This window comes from Mixophyes fleayi, chromosome 1, assembly GCF_038048845.1.
Source record: "Mixophyes fleayi isolate aMixFle1 chromosome 1, aMixFle1.hap1, whole genome shotgun sequence".
In the NCBI taxonomy this organism is placed as follows: domain Eukaryota; kingdom Metazoa; phylum Chordata; class Amphibia; order Anura; family Limnodynastidae; genus Mixophyes; species Mixophyes fleayi.
In genome coordinates this window covers 170,521,584-170,541,482 of record NC_134402.1, presented here as the reverse complement: position 1 = coordinate 170,541,482, position 19,899 = coordinate 170,521,584, and the positions used below count along the sequence as shown (strand labels likewise).

General features: G+C 42.4%; 1 protein-coding gene across 1 annotated transcript in view; it reads right to left on the bottom strand.

The window, feature by feature from the left end:
- Window positions 1-19,692, bottom strand: part of CHRNA6 (cholinergic receptor nicotinic alpha 6 subunit) — a 28,725-nt gene extending 9,033 nt beyond the window's left edge. The window contains exons 1-2 of the mRNA XM_075203859.1: window positions 19,266-19,692; window positions 4,342-4,481 (exon numbers count right to left, since the gene is read on the bottom strand). Of these exons, the coding sequence (XP_075059960.1) occupies window positions 4,342-4,481; window positions 19,266-19,341 (216 nt within the window). The 5' untranslated portion in view covers window positions 19,342-19,692. The remainder of the gene's footprint in view (window positions 1-4,341; window positions 4,482-19,265) is intronic.
- Between the last annotated feature and the right edge of the window lie 207 nt (window positions 19,693-19,899).

Sequence of the window (19,899 nt, the reverse complement as noted above, 5' to 3'; positions counted from 1 at the left end):
CTTTCAGGCTAAAAGTAGACAACAGGCGTGTGAGAGGAAGAGAAACTTCTGAAGGCTTCAAAAACAACTGCAGTCCTGCTGGATCTCCAACTTTGCGGCTGGGATGTGAAGAATGATCTAGTGGAGACAAAGGGGGAGCCCGAAAAGGCACTTCAAGGAAGAATCCAGAAGCATCATCCTCCGTTCCAAGGTGGAGAATCTGGAGAAGGGTGAGAAATGGAACTCTTTCTTTTTTAGAAAACTCTACTCCAGCCACACGCCCCTGACTGAGCTGCGAGATGAGACCGGCATTCCCAGAAAGGGGAAATAGGGTATCATGGGAGTCATCCCAGACTACTACAGCAACCTCTACTCCCCTAATACTATTGACACTGAAGTGGCTGATTCATTTCTGTCAGGTATCACTAGCACTGTTGATCATGCAGGTAAAGAGGTCATGGATGTTCCTCTGGCTTTTGGGGGAATTGCTCTCCTCCACTATATCTTTTAGGCTGGGCAGGACCCCGGGTAGTGATGATCTCTCAGTGGAGCTAAAAGTAGCACTGTGGGACCTCATTGGCCCGGACCTGCTAGAGCTGTACGAGAAGTTGGTGGTGGAGGGCGGAATGCCTCCTAATATAAGGGAGGGACTGATTACAATCCTGTAAAAGCACAAGGGGAAGAAATGTGACCTTAAAAATTGATGTCTCATTTCTCTCCGGAATGTGGACTACAAGATCCTCACCAAGGTACTAGCCAAAAGACTAAAGGTTGTCATGGGCAGATTGTTCATCTATATCAGACTTGCAGCACTCATGGTTGCAGGATTGCAGATAGTCTTGCGGTGCTGAGGGATATGGTCCATTACATCAAAGATCGCCATGCACATGTGGCTCTGGTCAGTATTCATCGGGAGAAGACCTTTGATCATGCTTCTCATGAGTTTATGCATAGTTTTTTGCACATATTTGGTTTGGGAGAAATGTTTTGTTCATATGTTAACTTCATGTACCCTGACATTTACAGCTCAGTGTTGGTATAAGGGCTGGAAAAACTGACCCTTTTTCTGTTATGTCTGGGGTCAGACAAGGCAGCCCTCTTTCATCTCTCATTTCTGTTTGTTGTATAGAGCTCTTCCCGATGTGCATCAGACAGAATTCAGACATAAAAGACATCACCTCACCGTGCCCAGACAATCAAGAGGCCAAGTGCTTGCTCTACATGGACAATGTCACTGTCTTCTGTGCTGGCAAGCGCTCAGTGACAGGACTCGTCCGGACCTGCATGAACTTTGGCTGAGCTTCAGGAGCAAAGGTCAACTGCCGAAAGTCGTGGCGATGCACTTCAGGCAGTGGCATCTGTCATCCCTCACTGCATTCCCTTTCACAATCAAGTCAGACTTCATCAAGATTTTTTGGAATTTGGTTTGGTGGAGAGGAGGTGGTCCTGAAGTTTTGGGAAGAAATACTTGCTACTGTAAGACAAAAGATTGGTTTGTGGAGCCTCGGAGACCTCACCATCAAAAGGGAAAGCACTGGTACTGCGCAACGAGATTCTTCCCATTCTGCAGTACACGGCCAAAGCTTGGCCACCTTTCGCTGCTGTCTACAAGACCATCACGAGGACAGTCTCCATTCCATCTGGGACTCCAAAATGGACAGAGTGAAGCGGTTGGTTATGTACAAGGAGCCTCTTAAAGGTGGGAAAGGGATACCAGACATCCCCACCATGCTGCAAGCCTTCTTTGTTTGTAACTGAGTCCGCAGGACTCTGATTGAAAAGAACACTTGCTCTGCTGGAAAGTCCATGTCCCGCTTTTCCTCCTGACTCCTTGGAGGTCCCTTGGTTGGGACAAGTGGGACAGCTCCTTTCCCTACAACTGGTCTACACCTTGGTTTTACCCGGATTTTGGACAATTTGTAAGGGAACACCATCTGGAGGGATTTAAACCAGACTTGTGGAAGCCAAAAGCTATCCTCAAGCTCATCAGAACTAAGGATGTTATGGAGTCTGTTCCAGGGCTCCCTGCTGTTACAGCTAAACATGTGTGGGAGAATGTGGCTTCTAAGAGACTGACTACTAGACATAAGGACATTGAATAGATGGCTATCCAGGGGAGTTTGCCTTTCAGGACATTCATGCACTCCCAGAACCTGTGCAGATATATTCACTGCCCCTTCTGTATTACCAGAAGCGAAACAGTACAGCATATTTTTTTAGGACAGCCGCAATGCACAGGCAATGTTGGATGTCTTGGAGCATGAACTCAAGGACAGTGTGCCAAGGACTTGCCTTTCATACCATTTGGTATTTTATAGATTATTTCCTGGGACCCACACTATTGGGGCAATCCAGGAGGCCTGGAGCCTAATGAACTGTTTTAAGGAGCTATATGGCTTGCCAGGAATCGCCTCATTTTGAAAAGGGATAAGAAGTCTATCCAGGACTGTTACAGCCTGCTAAGAGACTATAACACCATCAACAGTCCTGAGGAAGAGGAAGATGATTGATTTTGTCTTCTCCTTCTACCCTTTGTCTCTGTTTTTCAATAAAGCTTTGGGCCTGTAACTCCCCCTCCGTTACCCCCTTCATCCTATTTCCCCATTTCTGTTTGAAGTTTTGTTGAAATATCTTCATCATCATCATCACCATTTATTTATACAGCGCCAATGATTCACTAACATACACACACAGACAGACAGAGACTAGAGTCAATTTTGATAGCAGACAATTAACCTACTAGTATGTTTTTGGAGTGTGGGAGGAAACCGGAGCACCCGGAGGAAACCCACTCAAACTCAGGGAGAACATACAAACTCCACACATGGTCGGGGATTGAACTCATGAATCCAGCGCTGTGGGGCAGAAGTGCTAATCACTTAGCCATCGTGCTTGCCTTTAATTAATACACCCACCGCTATATATGTGTCTGTCTCTCCATAGAGCTTAAGGCCTGTGATCCTCCCCCTCCCCCTTTACCCCTCTCACCTATCGTCCCCTCACAAGCATATCTTGTTTGAAACTGTTGTATTGTTTAAGTGATGTATTGTTAGTGCAGTACATGATGTATACTGTAGGATGTCATATCTTGTACCTTATGTCTTGTATTGTGCTAAGAAATATGTCTAATTATGTTGCACGGTATGTTGTACTTACAGCCGCTCTGCAACGCAGTACACTTGAATGTAATGTATTGTATGTTTTTTGTACCTTTATACACAATAAAGATACTTCTTCAATAAAAAATAGGTGTCATTTAAATGATCATGCCAGTTAATGCAAATCATTCAAGATGATGTTGTAATGCAATTAATGGATAGTCAAAAGATTATTTTCAGGTAAATTTTAACAACAGATGAAATGCATTAAGTACAAATGTTAGGACATAGGTCTGAACATGACTTCTTCTTTAGACCCTTTTTGATTCTGGGTTTCTGTTAAAAAAATAAATCAACTTAATACAAACAAATACATTACACCAACTTGAAACAATTTCTAATGTTTTAAATCATTGTAATATATTATTCATATCATTTATTTATTGTACAACATACACAACAAAGTTCTTTTCCTGGAAAAGATTCATTCAAATCATAGATACTAGTATTTAAACCTTAGTCTTTATCAAATTAGGCTTAAACAATAATCCCAAAATTATATTGCTACACAAAAACAGATTAACGCTAAATGAATGTGCACTGATGTCGAATCACAATTAACATTATCTCTCCAAAGATCTAATTATCACAGACATCTTGTCAGTCCCCAGCAAGCTATTAACGTTGTCTCTTCTGGCAGTTTACAATGTCCTATTTACCCATCACATACGTTCCAAGTGTGTCTCATTTCAAAACACTGTCTCTTATTTGGTAGTCTTCAGTTAGTCTGGAAAAAGATTATTATGCAGAGAGCAGGAGCAACTGTCAGCACTAAATGCCCTCAAAATAGCACTTATCTATTGCATTGTAAATGCAACATAAACTTACCCATTATTACTGACATTAGGGAGGGTCAGCAAACAAGATGAAAAACCATAGATAAACTAAGTTACTTGTTTGAGGCCATCCTTGAATGTATGTGTCATGTGACTGAGGCGGGCAGGACCTGTGTGTTATTATAAATGACAACAGTATAGGGCAAGTGTGAAAGGTGCTTGCCCTTGTCAAAACACATATAAGTCATTTATGACCTGTCATGTTTCTTTTAGTTTGTTTTAGAAATAGTTTGCAATCCGTTTATTATCCTAACATTTACATAGCATGAGAACACATTGCATAATACACAATAATGATTGCATTCAGAACCATAGCAAATAAATATACATTGTAAAGTAAATATAGGACATATGGAAACGTGACTTACCACATTAACAAGCTGAGTTATTGCAACCTCAAAGTGTACCATAACAGGATCAGATACATTTTCTACTGGCCGTATGTACTGGTTGTAGTGTGCAAATAGGTTACGGAAAAGCCTCTCTTCAGTCTCGCATTGTGAGGAGCCTGAAAACAGTATAATGAGTGAGAACAGATAAAACAGCACAGTTTTTTTTTTCTTAGACAGAAAACATAGAATTTGATAGCTGAAATAACACTATATTGAGTACTATGTGATTTTGTTTGTTTTTAGTGTTTTAGGGTTTTTTTTTGGGGGGGGGGGGCTAGATTTTTTGTTTGTTTGTTGTTTTCGTATTTTCTATCTAAATCCAATCAAAGAGAATATGTTTTCCCCATGCATTCTTTATTTCTTATACTGTCTGAATCTCCACCGAACCTACTTGAAGGCTACTCAATGGCTCCATCACTCTTTCAGTAAAAACTATGAGGCCTGGATAATTAGACCCCATAGTGTGGTAATATAACTTCTCTCTACTAATACATCTACCTACACAGCCAAATATTCTACTGGCGTTTTCCTTTACTTGCTTGCCTTGATATCATCTGAAACTGTATAACTCCTTTTCCTATATGATTGTAAACATTCCATCACCGTTCATTCTGTAGTCTGATTTTGTGTCCCACATGCACTATTTTGCATTTTTATGTATTACACTAAAGATTCCACACTTTTGTCCGTTCCTCTGTATTCTCTGAGTTACTGCACATTTGTTTTATTCCTTATGGCGTACTAATTCTGTTACAGTTATCAAGGCAATCTGCACTTCTCGCCTCCTTCAACATATCCATCCCTTACGGCTTTTTAGCCTCTCTATTCCTCCTTTATTTTTTCTCTTCACTAATTCATCTAAACAATGTTTTGTCACTCTTTTTTACTGACCACAACTTTTTGTTGTCACCTGATTGTTACTTACATTGTTCCAGCAGCGCAGATACCCCTCCACCGAGACCTTGTCATTAATATAGAATATTTGAATACAATGTCTAATGTGACAAGCAGAATAATATTGCACTATGTACAATCACTGTAAAGCTACATTGCTGCTGGGCTAAAGCATAGCATTTCTAACAGGATTATATGTTGTTTTGGTAGCTACTATGCGCATGGCTGAAGTGTGAGTTATGTGGAATAATACTATTTTGAGCTTTTATTTTTCATGGTTCAGGCAGAGAGATTATATAATTAAATTATGCTACCTCTCAGGAATACATTGTATATATTATATCTTGCAGACAATGCAGATGATCTCCTTTAGTTAATCATGCACATGCAGCCACAGTGTTACTGTGCTACTGCTTTTGGCAATGAGCAAAGGATCTGCATTTTGCTGTCTCTAGAAATGGCAAGTGACCACAGTGGCTGATACAATGCTGTATCTCTGAGTCACAGACTGACACTATTAATATCCATGATACCAAGGTAATGTGCTGACATTTTCTGATAAGCTATGCCTGCACTGTTCAAAGAGCTTGATATGGGCTATTATAAGTATATTTAAGTCGATTTAGTATATAAAAATCATGTAACACGGAACTAATGGTAAAATCCTATAACCTATATTTACCCAATACGAACAAGACTGATATATAACATATTACTTTATTGATTTTTTTATGCTACATCAGGAAATATTTATCTGGTTATGCTTTTCCCTACGCTGGTATTGGAAAATATAGTCTTGCATTCAGGTGGGGTTGCATTCGCACACAGTACATTTTAGTAATAATAAGTCTCATGACACAATATATTTAACTCATATAACAAACTGAAACAGAAAAAAAACCCATCTATAGCATGCTTAGGATATGTGATTAACTAGAATAAAATTGAGACTACAACACAGACAATCACTTTTACATTGTCAGAGAAATATGTTTTGCCATGAAATTAAAGTGTTACATTGCAAAAAGGATTATTTTATCTTGTGACATGATGGGGCTTATGTAGATTTGAATTTAAGTCCTTAATGGAAGCGCAAAATGTGCTTTCCGTACTGTAAGTCAGTATATTAAAGATGTGTTTACACACCTTACTACCTATGTAGGGGTGGAAGCAGATCCATATACGCCTATTAGGAGGCATATATGGTGCAAGAACCATGCTGATGATCATCATCATCAACACAGACCTTGTCCCTCCCGTAAATTAAAAATAAAAAAAATAGTTTTTTAAAAAAATCAAGCAGTCCCTTCCCCCCAAAGTGAAACTGTCACGAGCCGCGGCGGTACTCACAGCCGCCGCGGCTCGCTTCCTACCTGCTCCAGTGTCCCGGCCGTCACTATGACGACCGGGACGTCACTTCCCCTTCCTACCCGGCCGTTGCCTTGTCACATAGCGCTGCGTCCCGGCGCTGTTTGAAGCCGGGCGCATGCGCAAAAGTGGACACAGCCTGTGGGCTAATTAGGGGACTAGTTACAGGCATTAGCCTGCATCTGGGTGCACCTATCAGGGACTAGCCCTGATTGGTCTGGTGCTATGTTTCTCATTAGTCTGCAGGGGTGCATGTAAGTTTTAATTGGGCCAACTATGTATTTAAGGCAATGAGGTCTGCTGCCTCATTGCCGGTTATAGCGTTCTGTCCTCAGTCCTGCTGCCTGCTTGTACTATCCATTTAGGTTCCTGTTACCTTAGATTTGACCACCCGTGTTTGACCCCTGCTTGTTATTGGACCTTTGACCCTTCTCTTCTGACCTTGACTTTTTGCCTGGAATTCGGATTTCGCTTCTCTGCCTGTGAGTTTGACCCTTTGCTTGCCCTTGGATATTGCTTCTGAGCCTGTGACTTTTGGACCTTGGATTCCTCTTATACTACAGTCCACTAATCACTCCACTTCTGGGAAACTCCTTTAAGTCAGTATACGCTACTCGACCCTCAGTCGGCCCGCAGCCCAGTCTGTCCCCACCACTAGGGGCTCCAGCGAACACCTGGCCTTCTGAGTAGTTCCCGAGTTTCACTGTACTGACTTGGGAGTTCCTAACATTATAACCGGCCAGGAAGATTGGTATCGTACGGCCATGGACAGAGAGGAGTCGAATCTGTCCCCAGCCCAGATTCTGGCTAACCAGATACAGGCGGTTTCCCAAGTGGTGCAGGCTTTATCCCAGCGCCTGGCAGTCCAAGAAGAGGCTTCCAGAGGCCGGCAGCCCCAGCAAGTTCCCGCTGGTGACACACCGGAGCCTAAGATGAATTTGCCTGACCGATTTTCTGGAAGCAGGCCAGCCTTCCGTAATTTCAAAGAGAGCTGCAAGTTGTACTTTCGTCTGAAACCACGTTCCTCTGGTTCCGAACAACAGAGGGTAGGAATCATCATCTCATTACTCCAGGGCGACCCTCAGTCTTGGGCCTTCTCCTTGCCTTCCACAAGTCCAGCCTTACAGTCTGTAGATGCCTTTTTTCAAGCGGGGTTATTATACGATGACCCGGACAGGGTAGCCTCAGCTGAGGCTCATCTCCGTACGCTAAGGCAGGGACGTCGCTCAGCGGAAGAGTATTGTGCGGAGTTTCAGCGATGGTCCACGGATAGCGCTTGGAACGACCCCGCATTGCGAAGTCAATTCCGCTTAGGACTTACCGAGCAAATTAAGGACTCCTTAGTCCAGTATCCGATATCCGACACGCTGGAGAACTTGATGCAACTTGTCATAAAAATTGATCGTCGGATCAGAGAGAGGAAGGCTGAACGGGAGTCCTCCGTTCCGATGGACGTTTTCACTAGCTCCAATAACACTCTGCCCGATTCCTCTGAACCCATGCAATTGGGCGCTTACCGCTTGCCTCCGGAGGAGCGCTCCAGAAGACGCTCACTAGGCCTGTGTATGTATTGTGGTCAGACAGGCCACTTAGTTCGCTCATGTCCCAATAAACCGGGAAACTCCAAAGCCTAAGTGCAGGTGAAGAGGTGCGCTTGGATCTTCAGATTACCTCTTCAGAAAACTCTTTATTAGTCCCTGGACGTTTAACTTTCCGTGGGAGATCCATGGACCTGAAAGCTTTTCTTGACAGTGGTGCGGCTGGTAATTTCCTGGATATACATTTGGCTCAGACGCTTGATATTCCGCATATCAGGTTAGGATCAAGCATCACCACGTGTGGTTTGGATGGTAACCCCTTGCCTGGGGGAAGGATTCTCGCTAGGACTCCAATGGTTCGGTTGACTGTAGGAGTTCTCCATACAGAGGAGCTCTCCTTCTATCTCATTAGTTGTCCCTCTGCTCCTTTGATATTGGGGTATCCCTGGCTTCACAGTCACAATCCCCTTATCAACTGGAAAAGTGGAGAGATTACTCGTTGGAGTCCTGAGTGTTCCACGTCTTGCTTGACCCTGCCGCTTAGAATCTTACAGCCTAGTCCAGACTTGTTGCCGGTACCCTACCAGGACTTCTCTGATGTGTTCTGCAAAAGAAAAGCTGATTCCATTCCACCACGTCGCGAGTATGACTGCACCATTGACTTAGTCCCGGGTTCCAAGTTGCCCAAGGGGTGGTTGTACTCCTTGTCCATTCCAGAGACTCAGGCCATGGAGCTATACGTGGAGGAAAACCTGAAAAAAGGATTCATACGTCCTTCTAAATCTCCCGTAGGCGCAGGTTGTTTCTTCGTGTCAAAAAAAGATGGCAGTCTTAGACCATGCATCGATTTCCGTGGACTGAATAACATCACTATTAAGAATATGTACCCGTTACCATTGATTTCGGTGTTGTTTGATCAATTAAAATCTGCCACTATATTCTCGAAGATTGACCTCAGAGGGGCGTACAATCTCATTCGAATCAAGAAAGGGGATGAATGGAAGACTGCCTTCAATACCCAGTCGGGACATTATGAATATCTCGTGATGCCATTCGGGTTATGCAACGCTCCGGCGGTTTTCCAGGACCTGATCAATGACGTTTTACGAGAGTTCCTGGGTAAAACAGTAGTTGTGTATCTGGATGATATTTTAATCTACTCGGAGTCTTTACTTCAGCACCGTCAGTATGTTCGACAAGTTCTGCTGAAATTGCGGGAACATCACCTTTATGCAAAAAGGGAAAAATGTGAAATTGAGGTGGACACAGTGTCATTACAGGGATATATCATCTCCTCAACAGGATTCGCCATGGACCCTGCCAAAGTTCGAGCAATCCAGGATTGGGTCCTCCCGACTAATCTGAAGGCGATCCAGAGGTTCCTCGGATTCGCGAATTATTACCGTAGGTTTATTGACTCTTTTTCCTCATTAGTAGCTCCTATCACTGCTCTCACTCGAAAGGGAGCTAACCCAGCGAAGTGGCCTTCGGAGGCATTGGCGAGTTTCTCGGCACTCAAAGCCGCGTTCATTTCTGCTCCAGTGCTGAGACATCCTGATCCGGAACTACCGTTCATTGTAGAGGTGGACGCTTCTGATATCGGTGCTGGGGCTATTCTTTCTCAAACAGACCCAAGGAGCAAAAAAATTACATCCTTGTGCATTCTTTTCTAAACAATTTCTAGCGGCCGAATGTAATTATGATGTCGGCAATCGTGAATTGTTGGCCATTAAGTTGGCACTGGAGGAATGACGGCATTGGTTAGAGGGAGCTACCCATACCATCACCATCTTCACGGACCATAAAAACCTCCAATACATTCAGACTGCTAAAACTCTGAATCCTAGGCAGGCTCGCTGGGCCTTATTTTTCACCAGATTTAACTTCATTATTACATACCGTCCAGGTTCTAAAAATACTAAGGCCGATTCCTTGTCCCGAAGTTTTTTGGCCCATCATCCTCAGTCTCCGGACCCGTTGTCTATTGTTCCTACAACTGCTGTTCATCTTGGTCTCACCCAGGACCTAGGAGCAACCATCCGGTGCTTCCAGAGAATCGCTCCAGTTCAGACACCGGTCAACAAATTATTTGTCCCCGTCCATTTAAGGAAATCTGTTCTCATTGAAGGCCACAACAACTGCTCTGCTGGCCCTCCGGGAATCCGTAGGACTATTGAGGTTCTTTCTCGTTGGTTGTGGTGGCCCACCTTGTCAAACGATGTGGAGAATTATGTTCGGGCTTGTCCTGAGTGTGCTAAAAACAAGACCAATAGGAACCGTCCTTCTGGGCTATTGTTACCTTTGCCGGCACCGAGCAGACACCATCCTGGTAGTTGTCGACCGGTTCAGTAAGATGGCACATTTTATATCTTTGCCCAAGCTACCGGATGCCAGGACCCTGGCCACCTTGTTTTTGACGCATATTTTTCGTCTTCATGGGACTCCTGAAGATATAGTATCAGATCGAGGATCCCAGTTTATTGCCCGGTTTTGGAAAGCCTTTTGTACGTCTATCGGGATCTCTATCAGTCTGTCTTTAGCATATCATCCTCAGTCGAATGGACAGACAGAGAGGATGAACCAAGCTCTGGAACAGTTTTTGCGCATTTATGTGTCTAAATTTCACGACAATTGGTCCTCTCTCCTGCCCTGGGCAGAATTTGTGTACAATAATTTTTGCCATTCTACTATTCACACGTCCCCGTTTTTCTGCAACTTCGGGTTTCACCCAAAATCCAATTCATTTTCTACTACTGTTCCCTGTGGAGATTCCGGAACGCCTGCTTTTACGGCCAGGCTAAGGTCCATTTGGAAAAAGGTGCACGCTGCACTAGGTCAAGCTTCCCGAAAATCCAAGATCTTCGCTGACCGTTACCGTAGACCCTGTTCATTGAAAGTGGGGGATCATGTTTGGTTATCCACACGGAACATCAAGTTGCGGAAACCTTGTAGGAAGCTGGGGCCCCGATACATCAGACCGTTTCCAATTGAGAGGAAAATTAATCCAGTGGCATTTAGATTGAAACTACCCACTTCCTTAAAAATACCTGCGACCTTTCATTGTTCACTTCTGAAGAAAGTCGCTGCTCCCAGCAAGTTTAATCGGTCTCTCTCTAACAGGCCCAGGCCTCTGATGGTGAACGGGGACCACGAATATGTTATTGAAAAAATCCTTGATTCTAGGAGGGTTCAGGGTCAAGTCCAATTCCTCGTTCATTGGAAGGGTTATGGCCCTGAGGAGCGTTCTTGGATACCGCAGAGACGTCTGCACGCTGGAAGACTCATTAAAGAATTTTTTAGGAAGTTTCCCACTAAGCCTGGATGTCGGGGTTTCTTGACCCCTCCTTGAGGAGGGGGTACTGTCACGAGCCGCGGCGGTACTCACAGCCGCCGCGGCTCGCTTCCTACCTGCTCCAGTGTCCCGGATGTCACCATGACGACCGGGACGTCACTTCCCCTTCCTACCCGGCCGTTGCCAAGGCAACGGCCGGACGCCTGACACATAGCGCTGCGTCCCGGCGCTGTTTGAAGCCAGGCGCATGCGCAAAAGTGGACACAGCCTGTGGGCTAATTAGGGGACTAGTTACAGGCATTAGCCTGCATCTGGGTGCACCTATCAGGGACTAGCCCTGATTGGTCTGGTGCTATGTTTCTCATTAGTCTGCAGGGGTGCATGTAAGTTTTGATTGGGCCAACTATGTATTTAAGGCAATGAGGTCTGCTGCCTCATTGCCGGTTATAGCGTTCTGTCCTCAGTCCTGCTGCCTGCTTGTACTATCCATTTAGGTTCCTGTTACCTTAGATTTGACCACCCGTGTTTGACCCCTGCTTGTTATTGGACCTTTGACCCTTCTTTTCTGATCTTGACCTTTTGCCTGGAATTCGGATTTCGCTTCTCTGTCTGTGAGTTTGACCTTTTGCTTGCCCTTGGATATTGCTTCTGAGCCTGTGACCTTTGGACCTTGGATTCCTCTTATACTACAGTCCACTATTCACTCCACTTCTGGGAAACTCCTTTAAGTCAGTATACGCTACTCGACCCTCAGTCGGCCCGCAGCCCAGTCTGTCCCCACCACTAGGGGCTCCAGCGAACACCTGGCCTTCTGAGTAGTTCCCGAGTTTCACTGTACTGACTTGGGAGTTCCTAACAGAAACCAGCTCTAGTGCTGCTAACCTATGCTGATATTGGCAAAATCAGGGGATGAAAAGATTGGGGTCCCTTTGAAAATGCTAATACCAGCACTGGGCTATGTCAGCCAGGACACTTGGTACTACAGCAAGAAAACCCACAGAATGGGGCACCGCTGTCATAGCACCAATCAGCACTGGGCCAGTTAGCATGGGATTGATCCCTTTGGGTGATTGGTTCCAAAATAAAATGTGAGCCCCCCTCACCAGGACACAAGCCAGCTGTGTGCTGTTAGCACTAGGCAATGGGTGTGAGTAAATAAATAATTTTAAATTTATATAGCATCATTTTGTGCTCGTAGTGGCAGTGCTGTAATACTTATAATCACGCTCTGCCGCTGACAGCTCCCGTGTGAACAGGTACAACGTGTCTGTGGGTGAGATCGCCAATGGGGCAGGAACTGTTGTGTATGATTACATATTCTCTGTACAGCTGTGCATAATATTGTTTGTACTAAGTAAATAAACAATAATAAATACTAATAAATACTGGGTAATTGTTTCTGGGTCAATTATGTAAGAAATACTGTAAACGGCAAAGTTGAATGCATGAACTTAAATTCATAAATTGGTGCGTTTGGTGCGAGAAGCTTCTTGCATGCATTTATTGCACGCCCAACATTGTGACACTGCTCCTGTCATATCCTTCCCTTAGACAATCACACAAGTAGACAAGACCTATACCCTATTCTCCTTAAATACTTTGTGTTACTGTGAGTGATCTCATGAGAGAACATGAAAAAATGTCTGTTGCGGTATGACATTTAACTTCTCAATGACTAGAGTGGTAAATGGCATAGTGTGACACTCACTAATTCTTTATAACTGTATCAACAATAATGTGATGTTTCCTGATTTTCCATTTGTCAATTGAAATCAAACTTTTGGACAGTAGATTTTTTCATAAAATATGAAGCAGGGCTGCTATCAAAACTGTGGGACCCAGTACTAATTAAGCTGGCAGAGCCCCCATGCCTCCCTCTTTGACACACATGCCCCCCTTCTCTTCGCCGTACAAGCTCCGCTTCCCCCCTCTCTCATCAGTCTATTAGTGTCTGGGAGCTGCCGAGATGCCAGACAAAAAAACATACCGGCCATACCCCTCTGATGGCGGCCCTGATCAGTAATACTGATACTGAACATGTCTGTAGCCAGTGCTGTATTATATTTATAGTTCATGTGTGCCGAAGCATTTGTAAACAATTATGCATCATCAAGCATTAATAATTCAGTGTGTTCACCCATTCTGGTCTTATTATTGTTGTTAATAGTAATATTTTTGTCCACCAATGGAACATGGGCCTTCCAAAAAGAGGCGTGGTCTGTGGCTCGAGTGTGATTTGAGCAGATTAGGCAGTGAGATTTTAATTGTCCTGAGTTTGTAATCAGGAATGTGAGAATATATGAATATATTAGTCATTTTAGCATACACTCAGAAATTCCACCAATTGATTATAATAGCTGTTCCGCTAAATGGTCCATGCAAGATGTGTCCTCACATTAAGCATACCAACCATACCCTTAAGTAGATTATAACAGATCTGCCCCCAAATTAGTTTAGTTTAATGGGGTATTGCACTTGGAGGTCGAGGTTATCTAGAGAGGATAAATAGGGCAATCCACCCAACTTATTAGAACTATTTTTAGGTCAGAATTGAAAAAAAAAGCAAATTACTTGAGCAGAAAAAATAGTTCTGATAGGAAAAGGAGATATGGAGATAAGGATGAAAATAATATAAACCCTGGAAGTGGAACCCAGATGTCCAGCATATCAAAGTACTGCACTCACTTATCAAATGGGTTACCCGATGTGCAAACAGAAATAGTGTGGTGTGTTGGTGGGCTGGTGGGATTAAGGGGTATGTTCAAGTACCCCTCACACACACACCAATTTTTAGTTTCTCAAACTTTCAACCTTTGTTATGTTAAAAATATTTAAAAAGTTAGTAAAAAAGAGTCAGTATAGACATTAACTATAGTATAATTCACATCAAACCTGCCATGGAGATTGGGGAATTCGCCACTGACCTCAACCAAAATATCACTGTGAAAGCAAATCAGAACCTTTTTTGAGTCTGTAGGAGTGTTAGCAAAGCAAACATGAGGGGAAAATTTCTGAGCATGTGAGGAATTAAAACAGTCTCCTAGTCTGTTCATCCTTTCTGTCGTGTATTCAACCCCTTAACATTATGAGTCACCAAAAATAAAGCCACCAGGACCACTGAAAGGGATCTTGGGTCCTGATGCAGCAACTCCATGGGCCCCCACGCCCTCACTGCCAGCTAAAATATACATGTGCATTCTCCTCCTCACGTGAAGTGTGTGCCAGTCTCTGCCTACAGTGGCATGTGTGGCTTGTGACCATGAGCCAGTGCCTAGACTGTTGTGTAGGATCTGCGTGTGTGCCCTTACCACGCTCCCCGCTCACCTGCCAAGCTGTGCCCGCTGGCTCAAGCACAAGCAATAAAAAGTAAAAAGTTCCAATGTATTATACACACAGCACAGATGTGTCCAGTTCTCAAAGGCAGGTCTGGGACCTGATCATCACAATGTGAAAGAAGAGCCTAATAGGTTTAAACTAAACTCGTATTTGAGTTTGAACAGTACAAACACGGTTCATAGTTCACATAAACAAACAAAAGTTCACAAGAATATACATAGCGCAAGTATAACTGGAAGCGCAAATAACAAATACTAGTAGAAATACAAAAACGGTAACATATATCAAGTAGTGTTAAAAAGGTCAATACTGTGCAATTGTAAGGATGGCCAGGGTAGCCGAAGGTGGCAGGATAGGGTAGTAAACAATTAAATGGCAAAACATGTGGTAATTATCTTGTGTGAAAATATGTTTAATTCATTTTTGTTCACACCCCTAAGGTAGTAAAAAGCTTTTTAAATTATTCATTTTAATCTGGAAATTTCAGAATATACAGTAGTACAGAACATCAAATAATCATGTCCTTAAAATATGAATGTGTAAATAAAATTTTAGATCAAAATAAAAAGCATATAAAAAATGGTTTATCCCCTGTCAAGTCCCTGTGAGATGTGTCTGTGGGGCCTATTTATTAAGCCATAATCCATGCAGAAATGTCTTTTTCCGCATGGTTTAGGCATTTTTAAGTATCCAACATAAACCGGGTGCAAATTTAGGAGTTGATGATGATGACTGGTACATCTTTGCTCTGAACGTTTCTATACACTACATACAAGTTTGCACATATCTTAAAATGATCATGAAACTCAAAATATAGATGTGGGAGCACAAGAGTGTATGTGCCTTATTGCTAATATGGAATACCGTTTGTCCAGCTCTACATTCAATTCTAAATCAGGCCCAAACCAATAAAGATAATTTACAAACTGCAAAAACAATACAGTTATAAAGTACAAATTTAAACAGCAAAATATGAAAAACAGCGCTGGAAAACACCTTCACTAACTACCAGCTCACTAGCCACACCAGAGAACGGGAAAGAAAGTTCTAGGGGTGGAGGGAACTGACTGAACTGGCAGTTTATCCAGTGGTTCAACAAATACACAAATTTTAAATAAATTTAAATTTAAGTAATTAGTCACAAATCATTTTTATAAAGATGTACTCCTCTCTTATTATGTAACTGCAAACCAATTATTAGCAGATATTTCTGTCTGTGTACAATAGTTGTAAGCAACAACACTCCAAAAAGCAGAAAAATGTCAGTGATTTTGTGATGTTATTTTTGTGCAGTTGAGCTTGTTCTTATTGACATACAGATGAGTTAGATTTGTAAGATAAGACGTTTTGCAAGAGGAGAACATTTTTTATGGGAGCAGCTGTCCATACAAAGGCGGATCACGGTGTTCCATTGAAAAAGTAGGACAAATGCAGTAATGAGCCTGACTCTGAAAATAAAGGAAAAGATGAGATATTATAAAAAAAAATGTAGTGTGCATATTTGGAAGCATTCTCATTTTAGCAGGTGTCCACAGAATCTTCTTAGTCATGCAAAATGGGAGGATTTTCACAGGACCTGTTGCCTTTAGACAATAATGGGCCTATTGTAAAAATCACATTAGTGGGCATCCATATTCTTTTACAAAACTTTAAGGGCAACTTCTAACGGTATTTCACAAGTATAATGAATCAAGTGTCTCCACAGACAAGGCAAAAGATCATTTTCTTTATGGTTCCGTTAGTAGAAATGTTGCCATGTGAGGGTTTGTTATACATCTAGAATTTGGTGAGACATCATCACAACTCTGTTAGGGTGGGATACATTTAGCATTTGAGTAAGGTTAATGTTAGGACAAATTTGGACTATGTTTTACGCTAAAATAAGTTTTGGGCTGAAGCTTGGTATATACTCATGTTTGGAACACTGTCACTGTCACTGTCACCATCTCACTCTCTTGACATGAAGTTGCACATATGTAGCAGCATCTGTGTCAATATGCCCTTGACATGCACTTACTGTACATTGCCTACATTGGTCCACACATTCCCTCCCCCGTTCCACCACTGAAGTCGTAGACTGTCGTGTCATTGTCCATACTTCCCAAGTGTCCCCATTTTGGTGGGGTATCCCGATTACAGAAAAGTGGATGGGGTTTGGGTGGATCAGGATTGGGGCTTATTTTCAGGGCCGCCATCAGGGGGGTACAGGGGGTACTGTTGTACCGGGCCCGGACTCACCAGGGGACCCGGTGGCGGTGCAACACAAACTTACCAGGGTGCCCGCTGTCTTTCAGTCCACTGCGTCTCCGTTGGTCTCCACTGCGTCTCCGCTGTTGTCTGCTGCTGTCTTCAGCCTGGCTGTCCCCGTGACAGCCAGCCAGTAGAATGCGATCGCAGGGGTGGAGGAGGAATCATTCCCCTGCAATCATGTGATCTGCCTGTGACAGCCAGGCAGCTGCCAATCGTGATCAGGGGAATCATTGCTCCGCCCCTGCGATCATGTGATCCTCCCTTCTCACTGGTAGTGTGGTGTGACCTGACGTCACACCACTGTTCCCTTGTCCCGCCGCCGCAGAAGAAGAAGGAGCAGCGAGCAGCAGCTGCAACATCTCTAACTGTAAGTATATTTTAAAGATTTTTTTTTCGGGTTTTTCTGTTTGTTTTCAAGGGTCTGCATTAATAAAAATGAAAAGCAAATGAAATTGTAATTAATGTGAATCGCCAGGGGCAGGCATTTTTTGGGGGGGTGGAGTGGGGTGAGGGGTTTCATTGGGGGGGCTCTGCCTGCGTCATTAGCACTGGGCCCCATGATTTCTGATGGCGGCCCTGCTTAATTTGTCCCTCTTTTGCAATTCTAAATGTTGGGAGGTATGTTTGCGTTCAGACATGAATTGCATGCAATTGCATTCAATGGAGTAAAGTCCATTTCTGAGCTTGCACAGATCTATTTCACGCAAGATATGGCCTGCAAAGGTACTTACATCAGAAGGTGAATCATGCCCCTGATGAATAAGGCCCTAGTGAGCAGTACTTTAGATATACTTATCAATGGTGCTCATTTTGGAGGGACAGCTTTAAATTGTGGTCAATAAATGGGGCAGGGTTTACAGGAAAGGTGTGGGTTTTGGCAGTTAGTGATTGCATGGAGTTTTAGTGAGACGGGGCTTATTTTGTGCCATTTTTTTCTGGGTTAATATTGTGAGGTATGTTTTAGGTGACAAAAGAAATACTTGTATTTCAAGCAGCCGTCCAAAGGTGTTAGTATGGGGAACCTTAGGCGCCATTTTTACTTTTGTCAATATGCGCCTTTCTGTCATATAAAGCCTGAAAGATGTCACACAAAATGCACAGACAAACATAAAAAAGGAAATAGGGGATACCACGGTTTCTGGCTCGTATAAAATACTCCAAGCAGAATAATAGGAGCATTTGCATTAAAATATGTGTTGCACCACCATGAAGGAAGCTGAGTTTGTTGCCATCACCAAAATGATCACTTATATGCCTCATTCGCAGGCCCCTAAACACACAGACTACCATATAGATAAAATTAGAAAGACTGCAGTGGTCTTCACAGTAACCTGTTCGACATGTAAATTAGGTTAAAAGCCTTGCAACGTCAAGATTTTTAAAGTTTTATTGAGCAGACATACTGAATGGAACATAAAAATAGGTTTTCAGAGCACTTCTGCAATATCCACTTAATCTTGATATGACAAGTGAAGCAGATGTTACACAAGGTACTTGTGACTGCAGCTCTCCCCTAAGTCCTTGTTTAATGCATGGCTTAACCATATTAAAATTTCATTGACTAAATTGTCTTGGTCTTTCAACCCTTTTAGTGCCAGAGGGCCTGCAATTTTCTGCAATTCAATGCAGCGTACTCTGGCAGTTAAATTGTTAATTTTTTCATTGCTGATAAGTGACCACATAGTACTAATGTATATTACAAACAATAGATAGAAAAAATGCATAGGGTTATTGTAAAAACACATGTCTCTGTTAAAAATAAAATTCACCAAAACAAACTATAAATATGTGACATAAAATAAAACTATTGTTCGCTTCTGAAAAATTAATAAAAATAAACAAATAATACTATTAGACTGATTCCTCTGAAAATAAACATACAATATACCAAATAATGCTGCTGTTAACCTATTACTTTATCCATTGACAGATCAAGACAGCTCCCCAATATATCAATGATATCCAATCACAGACTGATTTCCCTAATAACAAACCTTAATTTATAAATCTGAAAAAAAATTCGATTACATACGTAATGTTGTTAATATGAAATAAGAAAAATCTATATCTGTATTACAGTTTAAGCGCATAAACATAAAAAAAACAAATATGTCTACCTGAGATAAATTTAAACTTGATAAGTATTCTAGGATAATTATGGAAACAAACAACACATATTTAATTAAAAACAACAGTGCAGTTAATAATATTCAAATCCTTACCTTGGAAGCCAGTGAGCAGAGTCAGTATACTGTAGTAGAGCAACGTTTCAATTTTCTTAAAATTGCAAAGAATCATTTCTTCCAAAGCAGGAAAAAAACAAACCGGAGGTGAACAAACAAATGAGATTTCAAGATCCAGATAAAAACATGGGTATTGGCGTTGTTGAAAATCACCTTCAGAGACTAGACGCAGGTGAAAGGACAGCCACAAATGTCCCTGAAACACGTACAGGTAAATGGAAGAATTGAATCTGCTCTCCTTTCACAGAGACTGCATGTGTGTTTCTTTCATGAGCAAAAGATTCACAGGGAAAAGTAACCATTCATGTGATAGAGAATACAGCCCCAAGGGATAAACATAGGAAACAGTGAGAATATTAAAAGAAAAAGAGAAAAATGCAGAGCAACAGAATGCAACCTGTTTTATTTAAAGGGCAGCCTCATTCTACTATGCACTGGTGCCCAGATGTTTGCTGCCAGTCACCTAGACTGGGTGTTACCACAAATTATTTAACTATGAAATTATATATCTATGTGACATTTCATGGCATGGTGTAGGATGGATTTACCAAGATCTCTGGAACACAGTACTTGATTGATTAACTATTAAATAAGGTAGCAAGTGTTTTATCTG